Raw genomic sequence first — 26,710 nt, 5'->3', positions numbered from 1 at the left:
TGTCACAGAGTGATGTGGTGATGACGTATTTCTGTAACCCGAAAGTTAGCATTACCCTGGTTTGCACTGACAAAATACCAATAGGAACTTTCCATTGGCTTTTGGATTATTGCAGAAAATAAGGTCTGTAACCAACAAAAAATAGATAATCGGCATGATAATCTTCACAACTTTGAATTTTTAAACTTAAATACAATCGTCAGAACTAAAAAGCGAAACATAATAAGGTTAACCAACTAACAATTTTTGGGTCCCAGAACAGATATTCTGATGTTCGCTAAAGTTTTCTTTATTTATGTTAACCTTATTCTTAAATGCGAAAGTAAGCTTATGGGTGAAACTTCCAGTTCATTAGCCGCTATATGGAAATAACGAGAATAATAATAACGTGCAGTAAATGGTAAAACTGTTTGCACTACAAACCCTTGTGCTCATAATTAAGCTAACACATTATTTTAATATGTTAAGAAACACCAATTTGCAATATTAAGCAGCAAAGCCAAGCAGCAAAGGAAATGCAGCCTTGTACAGCTAAAAATAGCTGGGCTTAGATGAGTCCAGAAGCCAGACACATAAAATTTACAAATGGTGCCCCCACTCTAACGGGAAACGACCCCAGAATTTTTTCTTATTTGGTTCCCCTAAAAAATTGGGGTAAAGTTGTGTTTGGTAGGTAGACGCCATGTTGAATTTAACATGGAAAACAAGGCTGAAAAGATAGATTTACAGTTTTACAATGGCATGAATTGTATAAAGATCCTAGATCACATACTTTTCACAGCTTACAGCATTTAAAATGGTATTATTAAAGTTTAATTTAAATGATTATTTTTTCCTTGTGAAGACATTTGTCAGCTGAACAATCGGTATGTTGACAATAGTGCAATAGAGGGTTTGCAGTCATGATTTGGTCAGTTACCCGGATGTGCGGCCATATTGGCGATACTCGGATGTTAATGTACTACTGAATATGTTGTTCTGCTAATTTATGCTGTCTAAACCATAGAAAAAACATGTGGAAGCTGCTACATCATATAGAGAAGGACTTAGTAAGCAGAAAGGGGCGTCATATTTTGACAAACTAAAGTTAACAGGTGATAAAGATATATGAGCAGTAATAATTAAAATATTAGCCTAATATTTCACCTACCTGACTGAAAATGATGAACAAACACGAATGTTGTTAAGATTCTTGCCCTGGAAATCCTGGTTCAGTTTGGCCAACCACAAACGCCATTTGTTCCTCAGACAGATTTGTGCACTATTTCCCTTGATTTGTTATCATTTTTGGCAGTCTATAGTACTCCAAATGTTTTCCCCAGTCTCACCGATAAGTACAGCCAAAAACATGACAATAACTGATCATTTTCAAGAGCAATAATAAGCAAAATATGCGAGTTTCGTTCGGTTCAGTGCCATTGTTCACGTTCAGTGAGGGCAATATGGCCGATTAATGAGGCATCATGAAAACACTCTAGTCTATACATTGAATGTGTCGTACTTAAATCCCTCACAGCCTTGTTTTCATTCCTGTCAGAATTTAATATGCTGCTACCCTGATTAAAGTTTATAAACGAGCTACACTTCAGTAGTGTAGTTTATGTTAAAACAGTTCGGAAGAGCGCGATTATAAACCCTTTTAGGCTGTAAAAGCGAACAAAGAGTAAATGGCTGTATGCGAAATCACCCCCTATACCCTCAAATAGGGCACTATTTGAGGGGACAGCTATTTTAAGTGGTGTTCGAAACCATAGTGAACATTCCCGAGTGCACTCATTCAATCTCACAATGCACCGCAAAAACGAGTGTACAACCGATGTACGCTCAACAGCTAGAGATAACCCATAATGCACTGTGAGAGTCGCGCGCCGACTGAATTCCCGCGTCTCGCCAGACGATGGCGCCCGCAGCTGAATCATCCATCTGTTCATTTTACAACGCGCTTGTCCATGGCGTAATACAGCATACAGCACAGGTACAAATTCTTTGTAAATTGATTATTAAATTGTTTAACCGGGGTTTATACACAAATTCCCTGACATAGTTCAAGATAAATCCTTTAATCTTACTACTCGAACTGTCGGTTTTAAATGATTGTTAAACAGTTAGCAATGGTATGCAAAAGCCGCAGTCCTTCCGGTGCACTTAGTGTCCGAATTCACTCACTCGTTTTCATTCACTCCTTCAAGTGAACTGTACGAGTGGACTAATGTAGGGAATAGTGAATAGGGTATAGGGGGCGATTTCGGATACAGCCCATGAGTTTACCTGTTTGACGTGATGTCCGCATGTGTTTTTGTGTATTTTGGCGCCTTTGGAGCCCCCTACAGTTAAGCGAATGGAATTCACTATTATAAATATATCACTGTGGTAATATCAGTGGCTAGCCTAAATGTGCATTTGTTGCTGTGGTAAAGCAGTCCCGCCTTTTCGCGGAATTTCTTATTGTGGGCGCGACCGTTTGTAAATTTAATGTGTCTGGCTTCTGTTCTCATCAGCACCCCCCTATTTTCAGCTGTACACCTCGTTTTGCTCCTTGATATTGCAAACTGGCGTGTCTTACCTTATTATTTTATTGTATATTCATTATTCATTATTCATATTCATTATGAACACAATGGTTTTACAGTTTACTGCACTTTGTTATTCTTCTCTTATGAACCAGAAGTTCATTATCTCACCCATAAGCTTACTTCCGCATTGAAGAAAAAAGATAGATAGATAGATAGATAGATAGATAGATAGATAGATAGATAGATAGATAGATAGATAGATAGATAGATAGATGGATACTCCTAGAAAAGACATTTGGTGTTTTGGCATTTTAGAATGATTTTGAAATGAATATTTTAAGGTCAAAAACAACAACAAACATACAATTTTTTAATGTCCACTTAAAGTCCCATTTAGCTTCTTGTTAGCAACCAGCTTTTTTTTAAGTCAAGCAAAACCTTTAAAACATCACTTGTATTTCATTTTGTAGAACGAAACATTAAATATCTCGAGCTTGTGTTAACCACAGACCTTATTTCAGCCATTTAAACTAAAAACCCATTAAAAAAAAACCTATTGACTTCAGGAGGATCAAACCAGAAGTGCTAAAATTCTTATTTCCGGTTAAGGCCTACAAAAGTACATCATCCCTGCAACATTCAACCTTGGGCCACATTCCAGTGTCTCCTATTGCCTGGGCATGCTTGTCTACAGCGGATTGAGAGGGTTAATGCTCGATGTACAGCCGTTTGGTCAGAAATGACCGAGGGATTATCACGGTGGTTTTTGAGGGTTAGGCCTCTGCCTAAAACATCATATCGCCGTCTGTTTTTGAAAAGAGCTTTGTAAAATGATGTTATCATGCTGTGTGCCTGGTCTCTGATGGATTTTCCACATGCAGATGGACGAGTGAATCTTTGATTTAAACAGACTTGTATCCGACTGTGCTCTGTGATCCAACGTAAGAGCTTGGAAAAGGGCTAGGATGGGAGCCTGCCTCCTATGCTGGTTTATTTGAAGGGGACAGAAGAGAAAATCATGTCTGGTTCAGTGTCTTGTGAGGAAACTTTATACATTTACACTAAGATTCAGACTCGTTCTGTACTTTATTTGGTTTTTAGAAATTAACAACGAACAATCTGAGGGGCGGTCGGGTGCATCGGTTTCAGCATCTTGTGTACACGTATACGTAGTTTTAACTGTGAAATGCACTTTATTTTTTTGATGAGAAAAGGCACAACAGATTATCTGCAAAACAATATTATACGAATTATAATCAACATGCACTAATTAACATTGTAAGACATTGTGTTAACGTGTTGTATATTTTTCCAAGGTGTTGGTTGTATACTTTTATTGCTTTGGTTAGTTTAATGAACTGAGAGATCTTGTTAATTTTGTATTAAAAAGAATGTGCTGTGCATTAAAAATATCCTCGCCTGGCTTTATTCACACTCGCACATCAATTGGCCGAGTGCCTCGAATCCACTGTTGCCATGGCGATTCCCAGTCTCAGCTGTACTGTTTCCATAGAGACACGAGTCTCGGAATCAAAACTGTCCTGTTTCCATGACGAAGCCACTCAGGGGCAGGAGCGGAGAGCGGTTTAACGTGATTCGTCACAATTTTTATTGCCGCAACTGCCACACATCCACGCAGAAACCAGACTGAGCGAACACATTTCAGGTAGTTTAATCAAATCCCTCAGGTCAGTTCACACAAATATAACCACTGACCATGTTTCTCAACATACATAGAAACTTTCATGCAGAAACTTCTGGCCTCAACATGCTTATTAATCTGTAGCTTGAATTGCTATTCACTACATACTGTATGCCCCTATCACTTATTAACAAGTGTTGCATTAAAAAGCATTAGAAAAATGGAAAAGCATCATACTTGGTACTTCAGGGAGAGGATTGATTATTTTAGTGTTTAATAATAATACAGACGGCCTATCACGCCTTTATTAAAATGCATACAGTACATCACGTGTATCGCAGGTGTATTAGAGAGTGAGTGTCTGTGACTTTTGTGCATTAGTATTGTTTTAGTCAGACCAGTCATTGTCCTCAAGCTCAGATTCGTCCTCAGAGTCACTGTATTCCACAGCGATGCGGCGGGACAAGATAGTTGCGACGTCATTGCCCACCGGCTCACGTTTCGCCTGCTGCTCCTGCTGCTCTTGAACTTTCTTCAGCTGGATACCTGCAGTTCAAACAGACATAATGACATTTAACAACTCATTCATTTTCAATGACAGATGAACAACAGTGGGCGACCTAGGTGACTCAACAAAGTTTCTAGAAGTTGAACTTAATGCAAATAAGTGAAGTCAGTGGCGCTCACATGATCTCCTGTGAGATACTGAGTGTAGGAGGGGAAGTTAATGTTATACGGAGCGATTTCACTCTTATATATGATTTGTTTCTGCCCACATGCTTGGATATAATAGACAAGGGTGTTTGGAAAACAGAAATCGCCTGCCATTTGATTCATGCATTGATTGTTCATCTCGTTCACAATATAATGCATTATGCACTGCTGCAGTTTATAAAAACACTTCACAAGTTGTTCAGAAGTTCAGAGTCAGTATGATTGTTTTTATAGAAATTCTGAGGAAAACATTCCAGGATTTTTCTCCATATAGTAGACTTCAATGGGGATCAACGGGGTAACAGTTCAAATTGCAATTTTTTTAAAGGGGTCCTATTATGCTCTTTTACAAAGTCTTTATTTTGTTTAGGGGGTGCACTATAACATGCTCTCATGTTCGAAAAACACATAATTTTTCACATAAATTACATTATTACAAAGGCTTTCTCCCCAGGCTGGCACAAATGGCTCGATTAGTTCCGTGTTCCACCTTCCACCCAACCAAATGTATTGTGATTGGTTAGCAGTCCCACTGCGTTGCAATTGGCCAACAGCTTAGCCGGCGTTCATTACTGCCACGCCCCTTCCCAAAGCTGCAAACTAGATTAAAGTGATTCTTATGTTTTAAATATGGATATTTTTCTTACAGAAACACAACGGATCGCTAGAGGCGGCTTTTACTGATCCCCCCAAAGCCATGTGAGGTACTTTTTATTATGGATCGACTTGTTTTGGACTGATGGAGAGAAACACTCGTCTATGCCATTCAGTTCTAAAGCTTGGGAGTGCAAGGATTATTTTTAATATAACTCCGATTGCATTCGTCTGAAAGAAGGAAGTTATATACACCTAGGATGCATTGAGGGTAAGTAAATAATAAGCTACAGTAGTATTGGTCCTATAGTCCTATCCGCAGCAGCAGGGCTACCGAAGCAGTTCGTGGACACTTTAGTCAAGGCTTGCTGAAGCATCCCAGAAGCGGCTGTCCACGCTACATCGCGAAAGTTAAGCGAATCCCGCACCCCACCCACGATTCGAATTTCAGTAGGCTTTCCAACGTGACTACGTAATGCGTCAAGTTGATCTAGTGCAAGATGAGCATTTGTGGTTAAAAAGTATATAAATTTAAATTTGTAATTTTTTTGAGAAAATGACCAATCGTTTCCATAGATAAGACCCTTATGCCTTGGCTAAGACCGTTTAGATCCATTTGAAGCTGCATTGAAACTGCAATTTGGACTTTCAGCACGTTGGCCACCATTGAAGTCCACTAGAAGAAAAATCACAGAATGTTTTCCTTAAAAACCTTAATTTCTTTTCGACTAAAGAAAGAAAGACACATTTTGGATGACATAGAGGTGAATAAATGATCAGGAAATCTATCTCATAAGTACAACTGCAAGCAGCAATTAGCGGGGTTCAAACACTTTTAAGCACATATGAAAAAATACATTATGTAGCAAGGCTTTTTTGCAAATCAAGGTAATTTACCATAGAAATATTATGTTTTGCAAAGTTTATGACTGTTAAAGCACTAGCTGTGGTCTGATCTCCTTAAAACTGCATGCTTGTTTAGCATGTGCTCAGCAGGTTTCGTGAAGTTTTGAGCTTTCCTTTAGGCTTTATAGGATTTTGGGTAAATTCTGACAGGCCCCTTTTCTAAACAACCCCATTAAAGCTTCCCAAAGGGTATGTTTCACTAAAAAAAAAATAGCTAAAAACAAGATATCACACCCCAGTGGCTGATTTCTTTCAAATTTCTCACAGACCTTTGGGGCAGTGAGTCAAACAGGCCCACATAGTTTTGTTCCAATCTGCCTCTGTTAACCATGTCTAATAGGTGCTCAAACTTCATCGGTCAATGGTGGCCATTGGCAATGTTTTTTTGAGATATGCAAATGTCCTTATAGACGCTTGTGGCACTTTGGACCAAGACCATGTGCAGCGATTTTCATGTTGATAGGACAAATCGTCACCTTAGAATTATAAGGTTCTATCTGACATTTTTGTCAAAATTGGGTTATTCACATAATCGTATTCTGTGACAACTCATTTACATTATTTGATGTTTGTTTTGTAAGCTATGTACATCTGGGGCCTTTTTTTGCCATCTGACTGAGCTCTTACATAAGTGTTCCGAGTTTGGCGAACATATCTCATTCCGTTCAGGAGTTATAGGAATTTTACCATTTATAGGCATTTAAAAGTGGTCCTGGCCTTTTCAAACCTTTTGACGTCTCTTTGCGACGGCGAGTCAAAAGTTCTACCTTTTTTTTTAAATATAATTATTGATATTCACTCTCCAGAGAATCTTTCTACACTGGTTTGGTTCCGATCATGTGAAAACCTAGGACTAGTTCACAAAAGTAGGTTTTGCAAAAAATCCAAAATACCCCCAAATTTTGCCAGGCTCCTGATCGAATCTGCAGTGCAACTGACGGTTTAGGAGTTACGAGTGATTTTGTACTTTTGATTGCTGCAGTGCCCCTGTCAGGTCGTTCAGGTCAAGACTTGGTGATGTTGTCGACAGTGTGAGTACTACCATCCCTCCAAGTATCAAGTACTTACGGTTTGATCCGCACAGTCAGTTTTACATGGAGATTGCTGCACCGTAACCATTCTAACAATTACAATAGTGTTTCAGTGCTACATGCTTAAACCCCTAGTGATGAGTAAAGGTTATGAAATCTACCCATGATCAAAAACAACAAGACATTTATGTTTAAGTGTGAAATGCTTCTATTCATAACCTAAACACACTACGTACCCATTCTTATAGCGGCGAGCAGGTCGCTGCGGGCATCGTTCTCGGGCTGGGCCTCATTAGGCACAGAGGGCCGTTTGGGAGTGATGGATTGGGCTGCATTGGGGGGAGGGGGTGGGGCTACTGGTGGAGGAGGGGCAGCCATTGGTCCAGAGGTAGGTAGAATGGGTGGGGCATAGCCAGCGACTGCTCCCATTGGTCCTAGATGGCCTGGAGGCGGGACCGGTCCCATGGGTGGCATAGCAAAAGCAGTTTGTGCTGATGGGATAACAGCTGGTGGTGGAGGTGGTGGCCCAGAATTCATGTAATCAACACTGTCGAGAGAGGGAGAAGGAAATTAAATCAAGCTTTTTCATTTCATTCAATATGAACTGATGCTATATGAATTTAAAAATAAAAGGGAAAACCTGTATAGTAAAATCATGAATGCATGTCACAAACACGTTGACCATTAGGTGGCAGAATTTGCATGTGTACAATACAGAGCAGGGGCTTTCAAACTTTCTGATGCCAAGGCAAGGTTAACTACAACTGAAATGAAAACCATTAAAATATTTTCATTACATGAAATAAAATAAAATATAAAAACTTTTTTAGCTACTTGCCAAGGCATCATTTCTCATTTTAATTTAGTTTAACTTCATGTATTAAAATAACTAAAAATGAAATCAAAATTATATATATGTATAAAAGATACTAAATATGACAAAAAATGACAAAAACACACAAAATCATAGTTTTAACTAAAATTAAAATTAAAACAGAAAATAAAAACTGAATCAAAATATTAATAAGAACTATAATAGTATCTTTTATCATGTAATTATATAATATAATTTTTATAATTGTTTTATAAATGTTATATTATTATAAGAGAGACATATTATAGAGACTAAATAATTGTTTTTGTTGAAATATTTATACAGAATATTTTATTTGATAAAATTGTAATGATAAAAATATTGTTGACAACATATCTTTATTCGATTATATATTATTATATTTATATAATTATTATAATTAGATTAGAATATATATTCTAATGTAATACGTGTAATAATAATATAATAAAATAAAATAATATATAAATATATATTTTTATATTTTAAAAAATATATTTTGCAAAACTACATGCAATATTTTTTATCAAATATTAAATTTAAATATTTCAAATAATTACATTAAAAATATATACATATATTCTAATGTAATATATGTGTAATAATGATATAATAATATAATTTATATTTATATATTTAAAAACTATATTTAGTAAAACTACATGCATTATTTAATCAAATATTGTATTATAATATTTAAAATTACATTAGAATATACATATTGTAATGTAATGTATAACAATATAATATAATATATATAAATTATATATTTTAAAAATGTATTTTGCAAAACTACATGCAATATTTTATCAAATATTGTATTACAATTTTTTAAATAATTACATTAATATATATATTCTAATGTAATATATGTGTAATAATATAATTTATAATTATATATTAAAAAATATATATTTTGCAAAACTACATGCAATATTTGATCAAATATTGTATTAAAATATTTCAAATTACATTAGAATATACATATTCTAATATAGTATGTGTAATAATATAATATAATTTAATATATATTCATATATGTAAAAAATATATTTTGCAAAACCACATGCAATATTTTATAAATTATTGTAGTATAATATTTAAAATAATTACATTAGAATATAAATATTTCAATGTAATATGTGTAATAATAATATAATAAAATGTAATATAATGTATAAATATAATTTATATTTAAATATTTTTTAAATGTATTTTGCAGAACTACATGCAATATTTTATAAAACATTGTATTATAATATTTAAAATAATTCAAATTAATTTTGAAAAAATTTCTAAACAGTCATTAGAAATTATTGTAGTGTTATAGAAATAATATCAAATTTGTTAAATCTAAAAAACATAAATAAATATCATTAATATCACAGGTTAATTTCACAGTCCTAAAAATACATCTTATGAAAAGCTTTCTCTCCAATTTTCCGTGGAACCCATACCACCTCTGTGGTTTAAAAACCCATTTTATATATAGAGAAACAACTTGCTTGTGAATGTTTTAGAATCAGCTGTTCAAGTTTGTTTACAACAAATCGATTAATCCAAATAAAAATATCAAACCTGTAGTCAACAGGTGGAAGATTCACAGAGCCGTTAACAGTGTTTGATGCAGGTGGAGGCGGCGGAGCCTGGTGGGGACGTCCCAGTGTGCCAGAACGGTATGCCATAGACCCTCCCCGGTAATCCTGGTCCATGGTCATATGGCTATGAGCTGACAGAGCCGCCATACTGGGCGGAGGCCCTGAGTAAGTGTGCGCATGGCCAGCGTGGTTGGCCATGGAGAGATAACCATGATCTGCATGATCTCCATGAGCCCTGCATGAATTATGAATTAGATTAAATGAGTTTATACAGTCAAGCCCAAAATTATTCACCTCCCTGACAAATTCTGACTTTTATTCAACCAGCAAGTTTTTTTTTGACCAGAAATCAGGGCAGACAGTCCAACAGACACTGCACACCGCTGGGTTCCACGGATGCAGACCAAGGAGGACACCACTTCTCCAGATAAGGCACACAAAAGCCCGCTTGGCCTTTGCAAATGCTCATCTGGACAAAGAAGAAGATTTCTGGTCTTCTGTTTTATGGTCAGCTGAAACAAGAAAATTGAATTGTTTGGCCACAATGATGTAGCCTTCATTTGACGTAAAAAGAAGAAGCCTTCAACCCTCTAAGAACACCATCCCCACTGTCAAACATAGTGGTGGGAACCTAATGTTTTGGGGGGTGTTTTTCAGCCGATGGACCAGGGAACCTAATCACAGTAAACGGCACCATGAAAAAGGAGCAATACATCAAAATTCTCAACAACAACATCAGGCAGTCTGCAGAGAAACTTGGCCTTGGGCACCAGTGGACATTTCAGCACGACAACGACCCAAAACACACAGCAAAAGTGGTGAAGAAATGGTTAGCAGACAAAAACATTAACGTTTTGCAGTGGCCCAGCCAAAGTCCTGACTTAAATCCAATTGAGAATCTGTGGAGGGAGCTAAAGATCAGGGTGATGGCAAGGAGACCCTCCAACCTGAAAGAGTTGGAGCTCATCATTAAAGATGAATGGGCAAAAATACCAGTGGAGACATGCAAAAAGCTGGTCAGCAATTATAGGAAGCGTTGGATTGCTGTAATAGCCAATAAAGGCTTTTCTATTGATTATTGAGAAGGGTGTGAATAATTTTGGACATGCCACTTTTTGTTCAAATGTAAATAAAAGCTGAGATTTTTTTCCACAATGATGCCTCTTGTACATCGTCTTATTATCTTTTGGGAGAAGCCTGTGTCATTTTCGGTCAAAAAAAACTTGCTGGTTGAATAAAAGTAACTTTAAGTCAGAATTTGCCAGGGGTATGAATAATTTTGGGCCTGACTGTATATATGTATTTATGTGCATGTAGCAAGTGTTACCTGTGCTCTGGGGACATGGTGCCCTCTGTGGAGCCTCCTCTGTGCACAGTATGGGAATGTCGATGGTCAGGTCTCAGTTCCTTATCAAAGGCCATCATGTTCCATTCCTGTCTGCGGTTTCTTGCTTTACGCACCTTCTTCACCTCTCTCTGCAGTGTGCCATCCACACATCGTCTCTGCTCCTGTCGCAAAGTATCAAGTGACAAAGATATGTTTATTTATCAAATATCACCTCATGAATATCTATTAAACTACGTATAAATAGGCTTCTGGCAAAATGCTGCATAATGGGATATATTCAAACATTTCTGACCGTGGACCACAAAACCAGCCTTTAAAGTTGTCCAAATGAAGTTCCTAGCAATGCATATTACTAATCAAAAATTAAGTACTTATAAATTTACGATAGGAAATTGACGAAATATCTTCACGGAACATGATCTTTACTTAATATTTTAATGATTTTTTTAATGATTTGGTGCTGCTTAATGTTCAAAAGAACACCATTTATTTGAGATTTTTGTAACATTATAAATGTTTTTCACTTTTAATAATTTTAATGCATCCTTGCTAAATAAAAGTATTGATTTCATCTTCATCTTCAAAAAAAAAAAAAAAAATACACTGACCCCAAACTTTATAAGCATTAGTTTGTGTAGGTGGTTAAAAAAGAAAGGGTGTTCAACCTTCTGTCGTCTCTTCTCTTTCCTCTTGTCTTCAGTGTCCTGTAGCATCTTCTCCTTCCACAGGTCAAAAAAGTAGGAGGGATCAGTGTAGAACTTCAGCCCTTCTTTATCATCATCCCTATGGCAACAACGACAAAAAAAAATCATGATTGATTTTGTTATTTAAAGCTATTTTAAATCCTTTCTCTAAATGAATCTCTCAATAAAACAAAGAGTGTGGTAAATTTGGCTCTACATACATTTATGTAACAGTCCTAATTTAGAAAGCCGTTCGCTGGATAGCTTTTATGGGCCTCTTTAGCTGAAAAAAGGATTTTAAAAGCATCTTGATGCAGCTTTTCTGACTGGCTGCTTTTCCAAAAGTGCTATTAATTGGCCATTAATCATTTATGCAAAATCGCCAACAACTTTGTAAACCGCATCCAACCGAACAGACAGAAAAAAGATGAGTCAGAGCGCAGCCACTGTCCCTTGAAACATTCCCTCCACACATTCTGCATTAGATCTCTTAAAGTATTTATGAGTGGCCCATATTCACTACCTTGAGAACCAGCGCTCACATGAACTACATCTGCCAGCTTTAAGTATTCATCACTGCTCTATATTCCTTAAAGAGACTTCAGGAGAAAATACTTCTGTACATTCATCTACACCTTGGAGAATCTGCAAAATGTTCATTATTTTACCAAGATAAGAGGGATCATACAAAAAGCATGTTATTTTTTATTACGTACTGACCTGAATAAGATATTTCACATAAAAGATGTTTACATATTGTCCACAAGAGAAAATAATAGTTGAATTTATAAAATGACCTTGTTCAAAAGTTTGCACACACTTGATTCTTAATACTGTGTTGTTACCTGAATGATCCACAGCTGTGTTTTTGTTTAGCGATAGTTGTTTATGAGTCCCTTGTTTGTCCTAAACAGTTAAACTGCCCGCTGTTCTTCAGAAAAATCCTTCAGGTCCCATAAATTCTTTGGTTTTTCAGCATTTTTGTGTATTTGAACCCTTTCCAACAATGACTGTATGATTTTGAGATCCACCTTTTCACGCTTTTTAAAACTGAGGAACTCATATGACGCATCAAGTGAATTAAGAGCCAGGGGGTGAAAACTTTTTGAATTTGAAGATCAGGGGAAAATTTAACTTATTTTGTCTTCTGGGAAACATATACGTATTTTGTGTAGCTTCTGAATGGCAGTACTAAATGAAAAAAAATATATATAAATATATATATATTCAGGCAAAATAAGAAAAATCTACACATCTCCATTCTGTTCAAAAGTTTTCACCCCCAGCTCTTAATGCATCTTGTTTCCTTCTGAAACATCAGTCAGTGTTTGAATCTTCTGTGATAGTTGCATATGAGTCCCTCAGTTGTCCTCAGTGTGAAAAAATGGATCTCAAAAGGGTTCAAATACACAAACATGGTGAAAAACCAAAGATTTTGTGGGACCTAAAGGATTTTTCTGAAGAAGAGTGGACAGTTGTTCAGGACAAACAAGGGACTCATGAACAACAATCACTAAACCAAAAAAAAGTGAGAACACTGGTCCCCAAAATCTGACCCAAACATGTGTACACATACCTGTAGGATGAGAGAATATTAAGAGGAGGTGGTTTATCACTCAAGTTGTACATCTCCATCACCGGGATCGGTACGCTGCTCTTGGACACCACCTGCTGATCCTGTATGGTAGAGCTTTTAAAAGCCTTCCTCATGTTTATGTCCTGAAGAGAAACTGCACAGGGTGAAGGAGAGAGAAAGAGAGAGATTGATTACACCTGCCCTCCAGAGTGTGTAAAGTAAACTCCAGTATTGATCGTTTAATTGAAAAAAGAGATGTGAGTGCATGCTTTGGTGTGGGGAGTAGAGGAGCATTAAAGAGATGTGGGGTACATGAAATTTGTGCATTATTTATTTTTGGTTTGGAGGAATACAGTGGTATTGATCTCACACTGGAGCTATGTAACCTCAGAGATTTGTTTTTGAGATGCTGATGGTCATCGTGTATTGAGGAATGACCCTGAGCCCTTGTTTCCCAGAAACAGACTCACCCTCCTCAACCGTGGAGTCCAGCTGGGTGACCTTGACGGCGAGTCGGTCAATCCGATCTTGCAGAGAGTTCGCCCGCAAATAGAACACGTTTGCCTCGTTGAAAAGCTCGCCGAATATGTCTTCAGCATGCTTACCTTTGAAATAAGAGGAGAATAAGATTACATTTTCATTTGTGAGGACAAAAGATGAACACTAAGAGAATATATATTGTGCAAAATGAATATATTTAATATATATTTTAGCTCAAATTCTTTATTTAATTCTTTATTTAAACACAAACTTTCTATTAAACTTTGTTTAATTACAAGATTGTTGTGGTGGAAATGACAACATTTGTGTAAATATGTTAATATATGTTTATGGTTTTTAAAATGTAACAATATGCTTATATTTTAAGACTGAAACCATAAGTTTGAGACAAAATAATGTATATGAAAGCAAAAGTGAACGACTTGTGGTAAAATGTTTCAAAAAAATTTTTAATATGACACTAGTTTTAATATCTAACTAACTAATAAGTAATTATAATATGACTACAACATATTAAATATATGAAATAATTACAATATAATTACTATACCCCACCAGTCAAAAGTTTTTGAACAGTAAGATTTTTTTATGTAAAGATGTTTTTTAAGTCTTTTCTGCTCACCAAGCCTGCATTTATTTGATTCAAAGTTCAAAAACGTAAAATTTTGACTTTTATATATATATATATATATATATATATATATTTTTTTTTTAAATGTAATTTATCCCAAAACTAAACTTTTAGGATCATTACTCCAGTCTTCAAAGTCAGTTTTTTCTTAGAAAGATATGATAGAAATTTATACTTTTATTTAGCAAGGATGCTTCAAATTGATCAAAAGTGATGATTAAGACATTTATAATGTTACAAAATATTTCTGTTTCAGATAAATGCTGTTCTTCTGAACTCTTTATTTATCAAAGAAAGCTGAAAACATTCTACTCAGCTGTTCTCAGCATAATAATAATAATGTTTTTGAGCAGCAAATATTAGAATGATTTCTGATAGATCATGTGACTGGAGCAAAGATGCTAAAAATTCAGCTTTGAAATCACATGAATAAATTACATTTTAAAATATATTATTATTGTTTGTGCAGTAATTTGGATTAAATAAATGCAGGGTTGATAAGCAGAAGAGATGTCTTTTTACAAAAACTTTTCTGAGTGTGATGGGGAAACGTTTAAAAAGAAAAACATCTTTATCACCTTAACTGAGGCTAATAATAACTGTGTTAAACAAAAGCACAACGGAAAATATTTACAGGAAGGAAGAGTGTCTGTTTCTTACAAATTCCTGGCCTATGACCCAGCGCACACAAACACATATGTATATATCCACACACTTCAGATCACGCACTCACGCTCGTTTCCAGTACTACACCCAACCAACACATGAAAAGCATGTTTCTAGACATGCACACGCTATTTTTGTCACACGCACACATCGTCTACAGCTTTGCCTTCAAGTCCAATGGGCTGTCATTTATATTTAATCCACACAGCTGCTACTGAAAGGCCCTCTCGTTCTACAGGCATCCACTAAACACCACTAGCAGAGACACAGTAAAGACACTTGAGGGGATTTCAGGGGTCAGCTGGGGAGTTATAGAACAGGTGGACGGGAAAAAAACAACAGAGGACGGATGGATGGGCAAATCAGTAGCTGGATACACAGCGAGAGACTTGTCCATTCAGTCGTTTTCAAGATAATGGTCTTATGTAATGCAGTCGGAGGATCCCGTGAGTCAAGAGGAATTATTATTAAGAAGATTCTCTCTAGCATTGTGAACTAAAGATACCAGTGGACCACTAAATTATAGAGCACACAGAATGGAAAAGCAAACCAAATGTCTGACAAAATAAAAAATGGAAGTAATGTGGTGAAGCGTAGTAAAAGCAACAAGATAATTATGTTCTCTGTAGAAAATGTGAGGGTGAAACCAGTCTAGTAGATTTTAATCGATTCTCATTTTTACGAAGCTAGATTCGATTGATTAGTCTAGCCTGTTTTCAGTTAATTAAAGGGTCATTTTAGCACACCTCCCATGCAATAAATCGTATTATTCCATGGAATGTCTGGATACTGGATTCTGATTGGCTGGCAGGTGTGCAGTAAAACCGTTTAATGCACAGGTAGTTCCAAGTCAGTTTAATCACCGTTCTATATTAATGCGCTGCTTTAATTGATGCACGCAAAAGCACAGAGAGAGAGAGAGAGAGAGAGAGAGAGAGAGAGCGAGAGAGAGAGAGAGGTCGGAGATCGCATTGTGCTGCGCACATACATAAACTTCTTGTCAGCGTTTGCCTGCGATCCTTATTAAAATAGTCTAGATACTAGATCGCTACATTATATTCCTCAGCAACGGGGTGGTAAAACTGCTGTTTTTGAATGAATTGTTGTTTGTAGAGAGAGACGCACAGCATGCAGGCAGGTAACGTTATGCACACACACAACTGTCATCTCTCTTGCCTTTACACTCTCTCTTGGTCGATCGATAATCTACTGAAACAAATGCAATATTTCATTCAAATAAATGTGATTTTTACCGGACTATTTAATCTCTGAGTCTGATTTGAAGCGGCCAGAATGCTAGAGCTGCGTGTCATAACTGACGAAAATAACCGTCTTTTTTATCCATTCAGTCAAATTTTGCGCTGCAATTATCAATCCTAGTTTTAATTTGTCTATAACCATGGAATAAGCGGGATAATCAACGGCTTGCAAACCGTTGATTATCCCTTACATAAGCTTTGTGCTTTGTGACTTTTGATATGAAACAAAGTCTTAGATTTCAAATTTGGTTGATTTTATTTCAATATCCAAACAATAAATGCCGTTTTGGCGCTGTTTAATGTGGAGTGACAGATTACTGTAGAGCCTCAGTTCAAGATGAGTGAACAGATCATCTGCTCCGCTTTAATACCAGTTTCAGCATGAAATAAACATCTGAAGTTATGTTAAAATAAAGTCCTGTCTCATGTGTTTCAACCACGGAAAGACGTCAATATAACAGCTTGTAAACAATACCGTCACATTTACCTCAGAAAAAAAAACATATTCTGTTAAAATATCTGTAGAGTATTTTGCTAAATAATATGTTAATGCATCATATAACATATTATTATAATTTTTAATTTATGTTTGAATAAATCTGTCACGTTTTATGACAGCCACCATTTATGTTTACATTTCAAAAAACGAATTGGAGTATAAATATTATAAGCTTATGTAATTGTAACTTTATTATTATAAAAACTTGAGTGTAATTTAAAAATCTATTAATTTAAACCTTTAATATTATAGTAATGTAGTGCCAACTACTCTCATGTATATTTTATAGCATTACTTCAGAGATTTTTTCCTTGAGAAAACTTGGCCTCTACTGTACCTGATGTATATCCAAAATAATCAATACTGAATCTAATCAAATCACAAACGTGTGAATCAGAATCAAATGGAATTGTTATATTTGCGTCAAAACCTAGCTCCAGCTACTATGGTGTTCTGAGTGGTTGCTTGGGTGTTTCTTATAGGCCCAGGTCAAAAGAGTTGACCACAAAGTGATCTAGCACAGCATTTTGGACAAAATAACTGAGAAATGTCCCTAAATGTAAGCTATTTTTTAAGCTATTGCTTAAAAACAAACAGACAAGCAAACAAAAAAACTGAAAATGAAAAATGGTTCATAAAGACGTCAATTGACATATTTAGTTGACCTAGTGATCTAGTACAGCATTTTGGACAAAATAACTGAGAAATGTCCCTAAATATTAGCTATACCTTTAAGAACTCCCTTTTGAGAGAAAAATGGTTCATAAAGACATCAATTGACATATTTACACTAAAATTCTAAAACATATTACCATTTAAAAGTTTGGGGTCAGTAAGATTTTTTTATTTTTTTTTATTTTTTTTATTCAGCAAGGATGCATTAAAATCAAAATTGGCATTAAAGACTTTTACATTAGATTTTTCATATTACAAAATATTTTTATTTCAAATAAATGCTGTTCTTTTGATATTTCTAAAAACAAAAGAATCCTAAAATATGTAGAAATGTGAAATATTAAGTAGCACAACTGATAATCTTCTTTCTCTCTTGGCTTGCTCCCTTCAATCAGGGGTCGCCGCAGAGGAGTGATAGCACAATTGATGATAATAATAATAATAATAATAATAATAATAATAATAATAATAAATGTTTCTTGAGCTGCAAATCAGAATATTATAATGATTTCTGAAAGATCATGTGACACTGAAGACTGGAGTATTTTAAAATTTAGTAAACCAAACCAAAAATCAGACACCAGATATAATTTTTGATATTTTTTTACTAGTGGGTGCAGGACACTATAGTTTATTTATGTAAGTGAGGATAGCAAAATAAAGTAAACTGTGTCATATTATACCCCAAAAATTTTCATACAGTGGACTACCAGTAAAACTGATAAAAATTTGGAACCAAAATTTTTATTTGACTCTTTGACCTGACCATGTTTTGTTACAAAAACTAAAACCACTGCAACACACAAGCTCTAGTGGCTCATTGTTTAATTTTGGGTTAGGGTTAGTCCTTACTAATGCTAATTAGCTTTATTCAAACAACAACAGAAGCTAAAGCCAAGTCTCTAATTAGTAAACATGTGTGTGTTAAAGAAAGAAAGTGATTGAGCAACTTACTTAGACTGCTGAGCTGGCGTATGATGGCAGAGAGTGTGTTGTTCATCACACACTCCAGCTCGCTGCCGATGCCCTCCGGTAGCACCCCGCGGCACAGGTGCCTGGGCTCAATGTTTCTCTTCACCAGCGGCATGACTGCTGCCCCTTATATAGCCACAGCGCACTCTACCTGCACAGACAAAACACAAACACTGTATTTAAAAACACACATGTGCACAGACTACAGCTGAAGCGTGAAGGCAAGGTCCATCCATCATGTTTACTCAGTTTTTGGATGAAGCTTGTATTATATAACAGACACCCACACGTTGAGAGAGAGTGAATGTTCCAATGAAACTGGGACAGCTGGAGATCAAGAAAAGGGAATTGAGTTACTCGGATTTTGGTTAACCCTCTTACACTGGTCAAAACCCATACTGACCTTTGGCTTCGAAATCACACTCCTAATGTTTAGCACAAATGAAGCTCAACCCATTCCGGCACAAACAGAAACACAGACTATAACTCCCGTCGCAAGCAGCCTAGTATGGAAGGATTACGAAGCATTAAGAAAAGAAGATACCGCCAAAGTAATCCCATTCATCATCCGAACTGCCCAGCTGTAGATCAAAGGACAACAAGAGAGGCAAACTGATCATTTGCTTAAGGAAACTGATGGCATTCTCACTTTTAATCATTAGTCTGCTAAATTGAAGGCTTATTACTTGGTTTGCATGTTGATGAGTGACAAAATGATTCATCGCGATTAATCACATCCAAAATAAATGTTTACATAATATATGTGTGCGTACTGTGTATATTTGTATACACATACAGTATATATTTCAAAAATATTTGCATGCATTTAGATGTATAAATATAGATTTATATAATTGATATTATATGTAAATAATTTTAATATAAAAACAATATGTTTATATATTAAACACATAAATATACACATTACACACACATATATTATGTAAACAAAAACGTATTTTGGAAGCGATTAATTGCGATTAACCGTTTTACAGCACTTAAAACACATCAATATTATTCCTTTTCGCTAAAATTTTATCGCAAATACAACATCTAATTATTATACTGTTTAATATACAATACACACAGACATATTATGTACACAAAATCTTATTTCGGAAGCGATTAATCGCAATTAATCGTTTTACAGCACTAAAAACATCAATATTATTCTTTTTAGCTTACATTTTATTGCAAATACAAAATCTATATAATATACTGTATAATATACAGTACACACACATATATATTATGTAAACAAAATCTTATTTCGGAAGCGATTAATCGCAATTAATCGTTTTACAGCACTAAAAACACATCAATATTATTTCTTTTTGCTTACATTTTATTGCAAATACAAAATCTATATAATATACTGTATAATATACAGTACACACATTATATTATGTAAACAAAAGTTATTTCAGAAGCGATTAATCACGATTAATCGTTTGAAAGCATAGACAAAACACATCAATATTATTCCTTTTTGCTTACATTTTATAGCAAATACTAAATCTATAATAGAAACATTATCTTTATTGATTGATTATATGCTTATATAATGTCTTGTTAAAATTTTAATATTTTTTATTATCAAACTAAATGCTTTTGAGTCCAAACTTATGGTAATTTCAGAATTATATTACACTGCAGTTCAAAAGTTTAGGGTCTCTAAGATTTTATAAAAAAAAAAAATATATATATATATATATATAATTTATTTATTTTTTTAATTTTTTTAATTTAAGTGTCAGCTATGTCATTTTTAATTCTACTAAATATTTCTATTTGTAATAAATCCTTTACTTTTTAATTTTCTGTTCCTGAAATAAAATGCATCAAGGCTTTTACAAAAATAATAAGCAGCAAAACTCTTTTAACACTGATAAAAAAAAAAAATAATAATAATCTTGATCACCAAATCAGCATATTAAAATGATTTATGCAGGATCATGTGACACTGAAAACTGGAGTAATTCAGCATTGCCTTCACAGGAATAAATTACATATATAAACATATTAACAAATTTAATATTAAAATATAAAACAGCTATTTGAAATTGTAGTAATATTTCACAGTATTACTGTTTTTTTTCCTTTTTGGTCAAATAAATGCAGCCTTGGTAATTATTATTCTTCGGAAACAAGAAAAAATATTTTTTTAATCTAAATAAAAGAAAATATGAGTTTCTTTGTTTCCCTGTATATTTCATTCTCATTGATTATTTATTCTTATTATTAATTAATATTTTTTTCCATATTGTTTCAGACATTTTTACACCATAAAAAATATGTAAAAAATGTACACTACCAGTCATAAGAACAGTAAGATTTTTAATGTTTTTTTTAAAGAAGTCTCTTTTGCTCACCAAGCCTCCATTTATTTAAACTAAAGTACAGCAAAAATAGTGATTTTAAATATTTTTACTAATTAAAATTACTGTTTTCTATTTGAATATCTTTTAAAATGTAAATTAATTTTTTGCATCATTACTTTAGTATTCAGTGTCACATGATCCTTTAGAAATCATTCTAATATTCTAATTGGCTGCTCAAAAAAACATTTATTATTATTATTGTGTTGAAAACAGCTGACTAGAAACAACTAAAATAATAATTTGACTTACTGAATAAGAAGGTAGCAAAGTAATATGAAAATTGTCTTTTGTGTAGTTATGTTAAATAGTTGTATGCAAAGCAGACAAACCATATGGCATAACATCACTCCATATAACACAGCTTGCTACTTTATGTATAAGTATGGCCCCTAAGATAATTTTCCACATGCAAAGTTTCTCCTCCCTCACATAAGTAGCCTAACTAAGCCATGTCATCTGGTTCAACTGGACGCCATGACAGAATGCTCCCATCTGTGAAAGAATAACCCCCACAATGATTGGCCAGCTGAGAGGCCATCTGCTGCGTGATTGGCTAAGGGGGGGTGAAAGTCAAAGATTAGGGACAAGAACAAAGAGATGGTGGGACAGCATCTCAGAGGTCATCTTATCTGCCTGTTTCCCTGCTTCCTGTTTTCCAGGTCCACACCCAGCTCTCCGCTTCCTGTTCCTCTCTGTGTCACATTTCTAACTTCCTGTCTTCCCAAACAGCCAGAACAATGATGGAGTAGGGGTGTGAAGCAAGTTTCACTCGTACACAATCACAACACTTAAATAACTGCTATGTAACCGCTCATTTCCTCTCGTATCCCGCTTGTATGATCTAAACATAACTATGAATGCGACTTGTGACTACTCCCTGAAAACAGACCCACATGGAATCCGCTGACTTTTTCACCTTTTCTACATTGATATTGTAAGAAAAAATTGGTTTATATACACTACCAGTCAAAAGTTTTTGATTTTAATTGCTTTTTAACACTGCTCTGCTCACAATGCCTGAATTTATTTGATCCAAAGTAAAAAAAAAAACAGTAAAATATTGAAATATTTTTACTATTTTAAAACAACTGTTTTCTATTTGAATATATTTTAAAATGTAATTTATTATTAATTTTTTGCATCATTACTCCAGTCACACGATCTTTCAGAAACCATACTAATATTCTAAATTGGTGTTTAAAAAAAACATTTATTATTATTATTATTATTATTATTATGTTGAAAACAGCTCCATAGATTTTGTTAAGGTTTCTTGATGAATAGAAAGTTCAGAAGAACAGCATTTACCTGAAATAGAAATCTTTTGTAACATTATAAATGTCTTTATCATCACTTTTAATCAATTTAAAGCATCCTTGCTAAATAAAAGTATTAATTTATACTGCTTTTGAATGGTATAATGTATAATGCTACAAAAATTAAACTCATTTTTAATATCATACTGAATGCTTTTGAGTCAAAACATGTGGCAATTTCAGAATTATAGACTACAGTTCAAAAGTTTAGGGTCTGTAAGATTTTATAAAAATTAATCAAAATTGTGATTTTTTTTCAAGCAAGGAGACATTACATTGATCAAAGGAGTCAGCAATGACATTTTAAATGCTACAAATGATTTCTATTTCTACTAAATTCTTTCCTTTTAAACGTTCTATTCATCAGAGAATTGTAAAAATAAAATGCTTCAAGGCTTTTACAAAAATAATAAGCAACAAATCAGCATATTAAAATGATTTCATAATTCAACTTTGCCATTACAGGAATAATTTACATTTTAAAATATATTCAAATATAAAACAGCTATTTGAAATTGTAGTAATATTTCACAGCATTACTGTTTTTTACAGTATTAAAGCTTTTTATTTCAGATAAATCCTGATCTTTGGATCTTTCTATTCATCAAATAATCCTGAAAAAACAGTTTTAACTATTGATAATAATAATAAAAAAAATGTCTCTTAAACAGCAAATCAGCATATTAGAATTATTTCTGAAGGATCATGTGACACTGAAGACTGGAGTAATGATGCTGAAAATGTTGCTTTGATCACAGGAATAAATTGCATTTTTAAATATATTCACATAGAAAACAGTTTTTTTTTTAAAAAGTAAAAATATTTAATTTTTTTTTTTTACTGTTTTTGCTGTACTTTGGATCAAATAAATGCAGACTTGGTGTCCAGAAGAGTCTTTAAAAAACATTAAAAATCTTACTGTTCAAAAACTTTTGACTGGTAGTGTCAATGTATGTGAAAAGGCAGCTAAAATCATTATTAAATTAGCTGAAACATTAAATAAATATACAAAAAATGAACAAAAAGACGACATTTTTGTTTTCAATGAGCACAAAAAGTATTCTCGTAGTTTGGTTGAACCACTGATGGACTATTTTAATGATGTCCTTACTACCTTTCTGGGCCTTGAACGTGCCAGTTGCATCGGTGTCTACACAGGGTCAGAAAGCTCTTGGATTTCATCAAAAATATCTTAATTTGTTTTCTGAAGATGAACAAAGGTCTTACAGGTTTGGTAAATACACAAATAAGAACTGTCGTTTGTTGCCATTTACTATAGTAACATCTTGCAAGTGGCCACAAAGTCCATTGTTCTTCCACATCACCTGCTGAACCTACTCAAAAAGTGAAAATGATAAACAAACCGCCTCATGCAATGACACCCAAACGTCACTGCAAATATGCCACCAGGCCTCACACATGTACTCAGACACTGCTGTTGTTGTAGTCTAATGAGGTACATGTCTGCGAGTGTTGTAATGTGTTCATTAAGCGCACCATCTCTCCACGGCATTGTAATTCTACAGCGCACGGCAGTATGGACACAACCCACACTAATTACATAGTGCATTGAATTAAGACCGCGCCGGGAGGGGGGCCAGAGAAACACAGAGGAGACAAAGAGATGGGAATGTGAGTCTGAGTGGCATGAAAAGCAGTTTGTGAGATAGTTAGACGAGAAAGTGAACAGTTTCGCTCGGGGAGAACAGAAAACGTACTGAAGCGATCCAAGAAGGGGGAAAAAGTACCAGAGAGATGATGGGGGAGGGCGAGTGGCAGGGGACCTCAGGGAAGCCACTCTGAAAGGTTCCCGGGACAATAGGCCTCCGTTCACACGGCAACAGAGGAGCTCTCCCATGCATGTTCGGTTCCCTCCCCCATCCCGTTACCCCCGCCAACCCCACCCCTTTCTCCTCTTCAAATAAAAGAAGCACTCCTGCCTCTCTCTCCTTTTCAGCTGCCTTCTTTTTCCATAAGTCTGTGCCTACTGCAAAACCACACATATAAAGAGCACTTCAGACAGACTGAATACAACCTACCATCTTTTACTAATGCTAGTGTATAACCAAAATCAGACATCTGGAATATCATGTAAACATACAAATAAATAGGATGCTTCACAGCTGTTTACAGCCCCATCAGTGGTGCTGACAGGCTTTGAAGTCCATCAGACCCATCCCGTGACCACGGGAGGCCACATCCTGTCCAAACTAACGAGAGAGACACGCATTTACTTTCTAAACGCTGTTGGAAAGACAGGATGGCAATGCATTAGCTATTCATAACTGAAGTAAAGCTACATTAATATTTCAATAGGGATCACGTCACATAGATGAAGGCTTGTGAATGTCACGGTCCAGCTGCTCTGATTTATCTTAAAAACACTGTATGTAATATTTGAACACTTAATTTATTAAGTTTGAAGGTTTGTTAATTATTAAACAATTAGAAATGTAAAGTTGCGGGAACGTGTTATGTATTTTATGTTTTACACCAGTGCGTTCAGTCTTAACTATGTTGATCTTATTGAAAATATAGCAACTTTTTATTTATTATCTATTCTTAAAAGCACGTTCTATTATGAGACACACACTGCGTGTTATTGTAACAATAGTAACATTATTAGTAATTATAAAACATCAACAATTATATCATCAACACAATCTCGCCGATAAACAAGAATCAAAATAAACTCCCCGCTATAGAAACCCAAGCCTCATGTTCCATTTATTATATAAACCGCGGCAAACAGTAAATATAACAAGTGTAATATGACAATAATAACTACATTAGCGACAATAAGTTGATGTTTGGTGCTTACCAAAAGTGAATTTTCTTATAAATTATATTCGCTCACATGTCCAGGCTTTCAGCGGTCCGGATTGCCATCCTGTGTCTCCATCGGTCCATCTGACCATTCCAAACAATCCGCTTGGGGCGGGGCATATCGGGTTGTTCGAACCAATCAGCATTTCGGAATAGGAATTTAACGCGCCACCGTTTGTCACTCTCAGCCTATCAGATGAGAGCCTGGGGATGATTGACAGAGATTTCCCGGTCTTTAATCGACAGGGCGGCTGTTTGAGGCGGGCTTTATCTGGGGATATTTAGGTGGGCTTTAAACACACCACAGCTAAAATGCTATAAAACTTAGGCTGCTTTTTATAAAACTGAATTGAATATAACTGAAGACACCCCGAACAGCATTTTAACTCTAAAGAAACGTTTGGTAATTAGCACTTTTTATGAATAGGGTATAAAATAGGGCGAGGGAAAGCAAATGGTCTAGTCTCTAGTGACTATGGGTGGGGGAAGTGATGATTGAAAATGTTGATTGATTCTTAGCAAATCTAGGACGATATGTCTGAACGTGTTTTAAAACGCAATTTCATGTGTCTTTGAGCAATAAATATAAAGAAAACATCAAAAATAGTTGTCAAACGATTATTCGCGATTAATCACATCCTAAATAAATTTGTGTTTACATTAAGTGTGTGTGTACTGTGTGTTTATATAAATACACACACACACACACACACACATGCGTAGATATATTTAAGAGAAACATGTTATGTTTATATATTGACTATATTTAGATATAATATTCATTATATCAATAAAAATATTTACATGTAAATATTTTCAAAATATGCACTGTTTGTGTGTGTATTCATATATACATAATAAATATACACAGTACACACACATTATGTAAACAAAAACTTATTTTGGATGCGATTATTCGCTTGACAGCACTAATCAAAATAAATTAAACTGTCTAAATGTATTAAAGAATAAACAATAAATTAGACTAAAGTTTCAGTTTTAAAAATATATTTTTATTCTTTTATACATTTTGACTGTTTAATTTATTTTGATTAGATCAATCACATCCAAAATCAAAGTACTGTACACACACGGATATATTCAAAAAAATTGTTTATATATTAAATATATTTATATATAATATTAAGCATATAAATAAAAATATATACATGTAAATATTTTCAAAATATATAATGTATGTTTGTGTATTTACAAATGGATAATAAATATACATAGTATTGTGAACTAAAGCTTATTTTAGATGTGATTCAGATAAATGTTTAGATGATGTTTAACAGCACAAATCAAAATAAACTGAACAGTAAAAATTTATAAAAAATATTTTAAACTAAATTTTGTTTTAAAAACAGATTTTTATTCTACATTTTGACAGTTTAATTTATTTTGATTACTGCTGTTAAACTATTATTCGTGATTAATCGCATCCAAAATAAGTTTTTGTTAACGTGTGCTTTTATATTTATTATGTATATATAAATACACACACATGCATGGATAAATTTAAG

At 34.4% G+C, this 26,710-nt stretch overlaps 1 protein-coding gene across 1 annotated transcript; it reads right to left on the bottom strand.

Moving 5' to 3' along the window:
• Nucleotides 1–4,169: 4,169 nt before the first annotated feature.
• wasf3b (WASP family member 3b) lies at nucleotides 4,170–25,283 on the bottom strand. Its single transcript, XM_073830719.1, has 9 exons — nucleotides 25,180–25,283; nucleotides 18,644–18,812; nucleotides 13,929–14,063; nucleotides 13,459–13,612; nucleotides 11,865–11,982; nucleotides 11,179–11,360; nucleotides 9,832–10,086; nucleotides 7,637–7,947; nucleotides 4,170–4,701 (listed from the first exon to the last, which is right to left on the bottom strand). The coding sequence occupies exons 2-9, from the start codon at nucleotides 18,774–18,776 to the stop codon at nucleotides 4,544–4,546; spliced, it is 1,446 nt and encodes a 481-aa protein (XP_073686820.1). The 5' UTR covers nucleotides 18,777–18,812; nucleotides 25,180–25,283; the 3' UTR covers nucleotides 4,170–4,543.
• Between the last annotated feature and the right edge of the window lie 1,427 nt (nucleotides 25,284–26,710).

Source organism: Garra rufa, chromosome 24, assembly GCF_049309525.1.
Source record: "Garra rufa chromosome 24, GarRuf1.0, whole genome shotgun sequence".
In the NCBI taxonomy this organism is placed as follows: Eukaryota; Metazoa; Chordata; class Actinopteri; order Cypriniformes; family Cyprinidae; genus Garra; species Garra rufa.
This window is presented reverse-complemented; position numbering and strand designations above follow the sequence as displayed.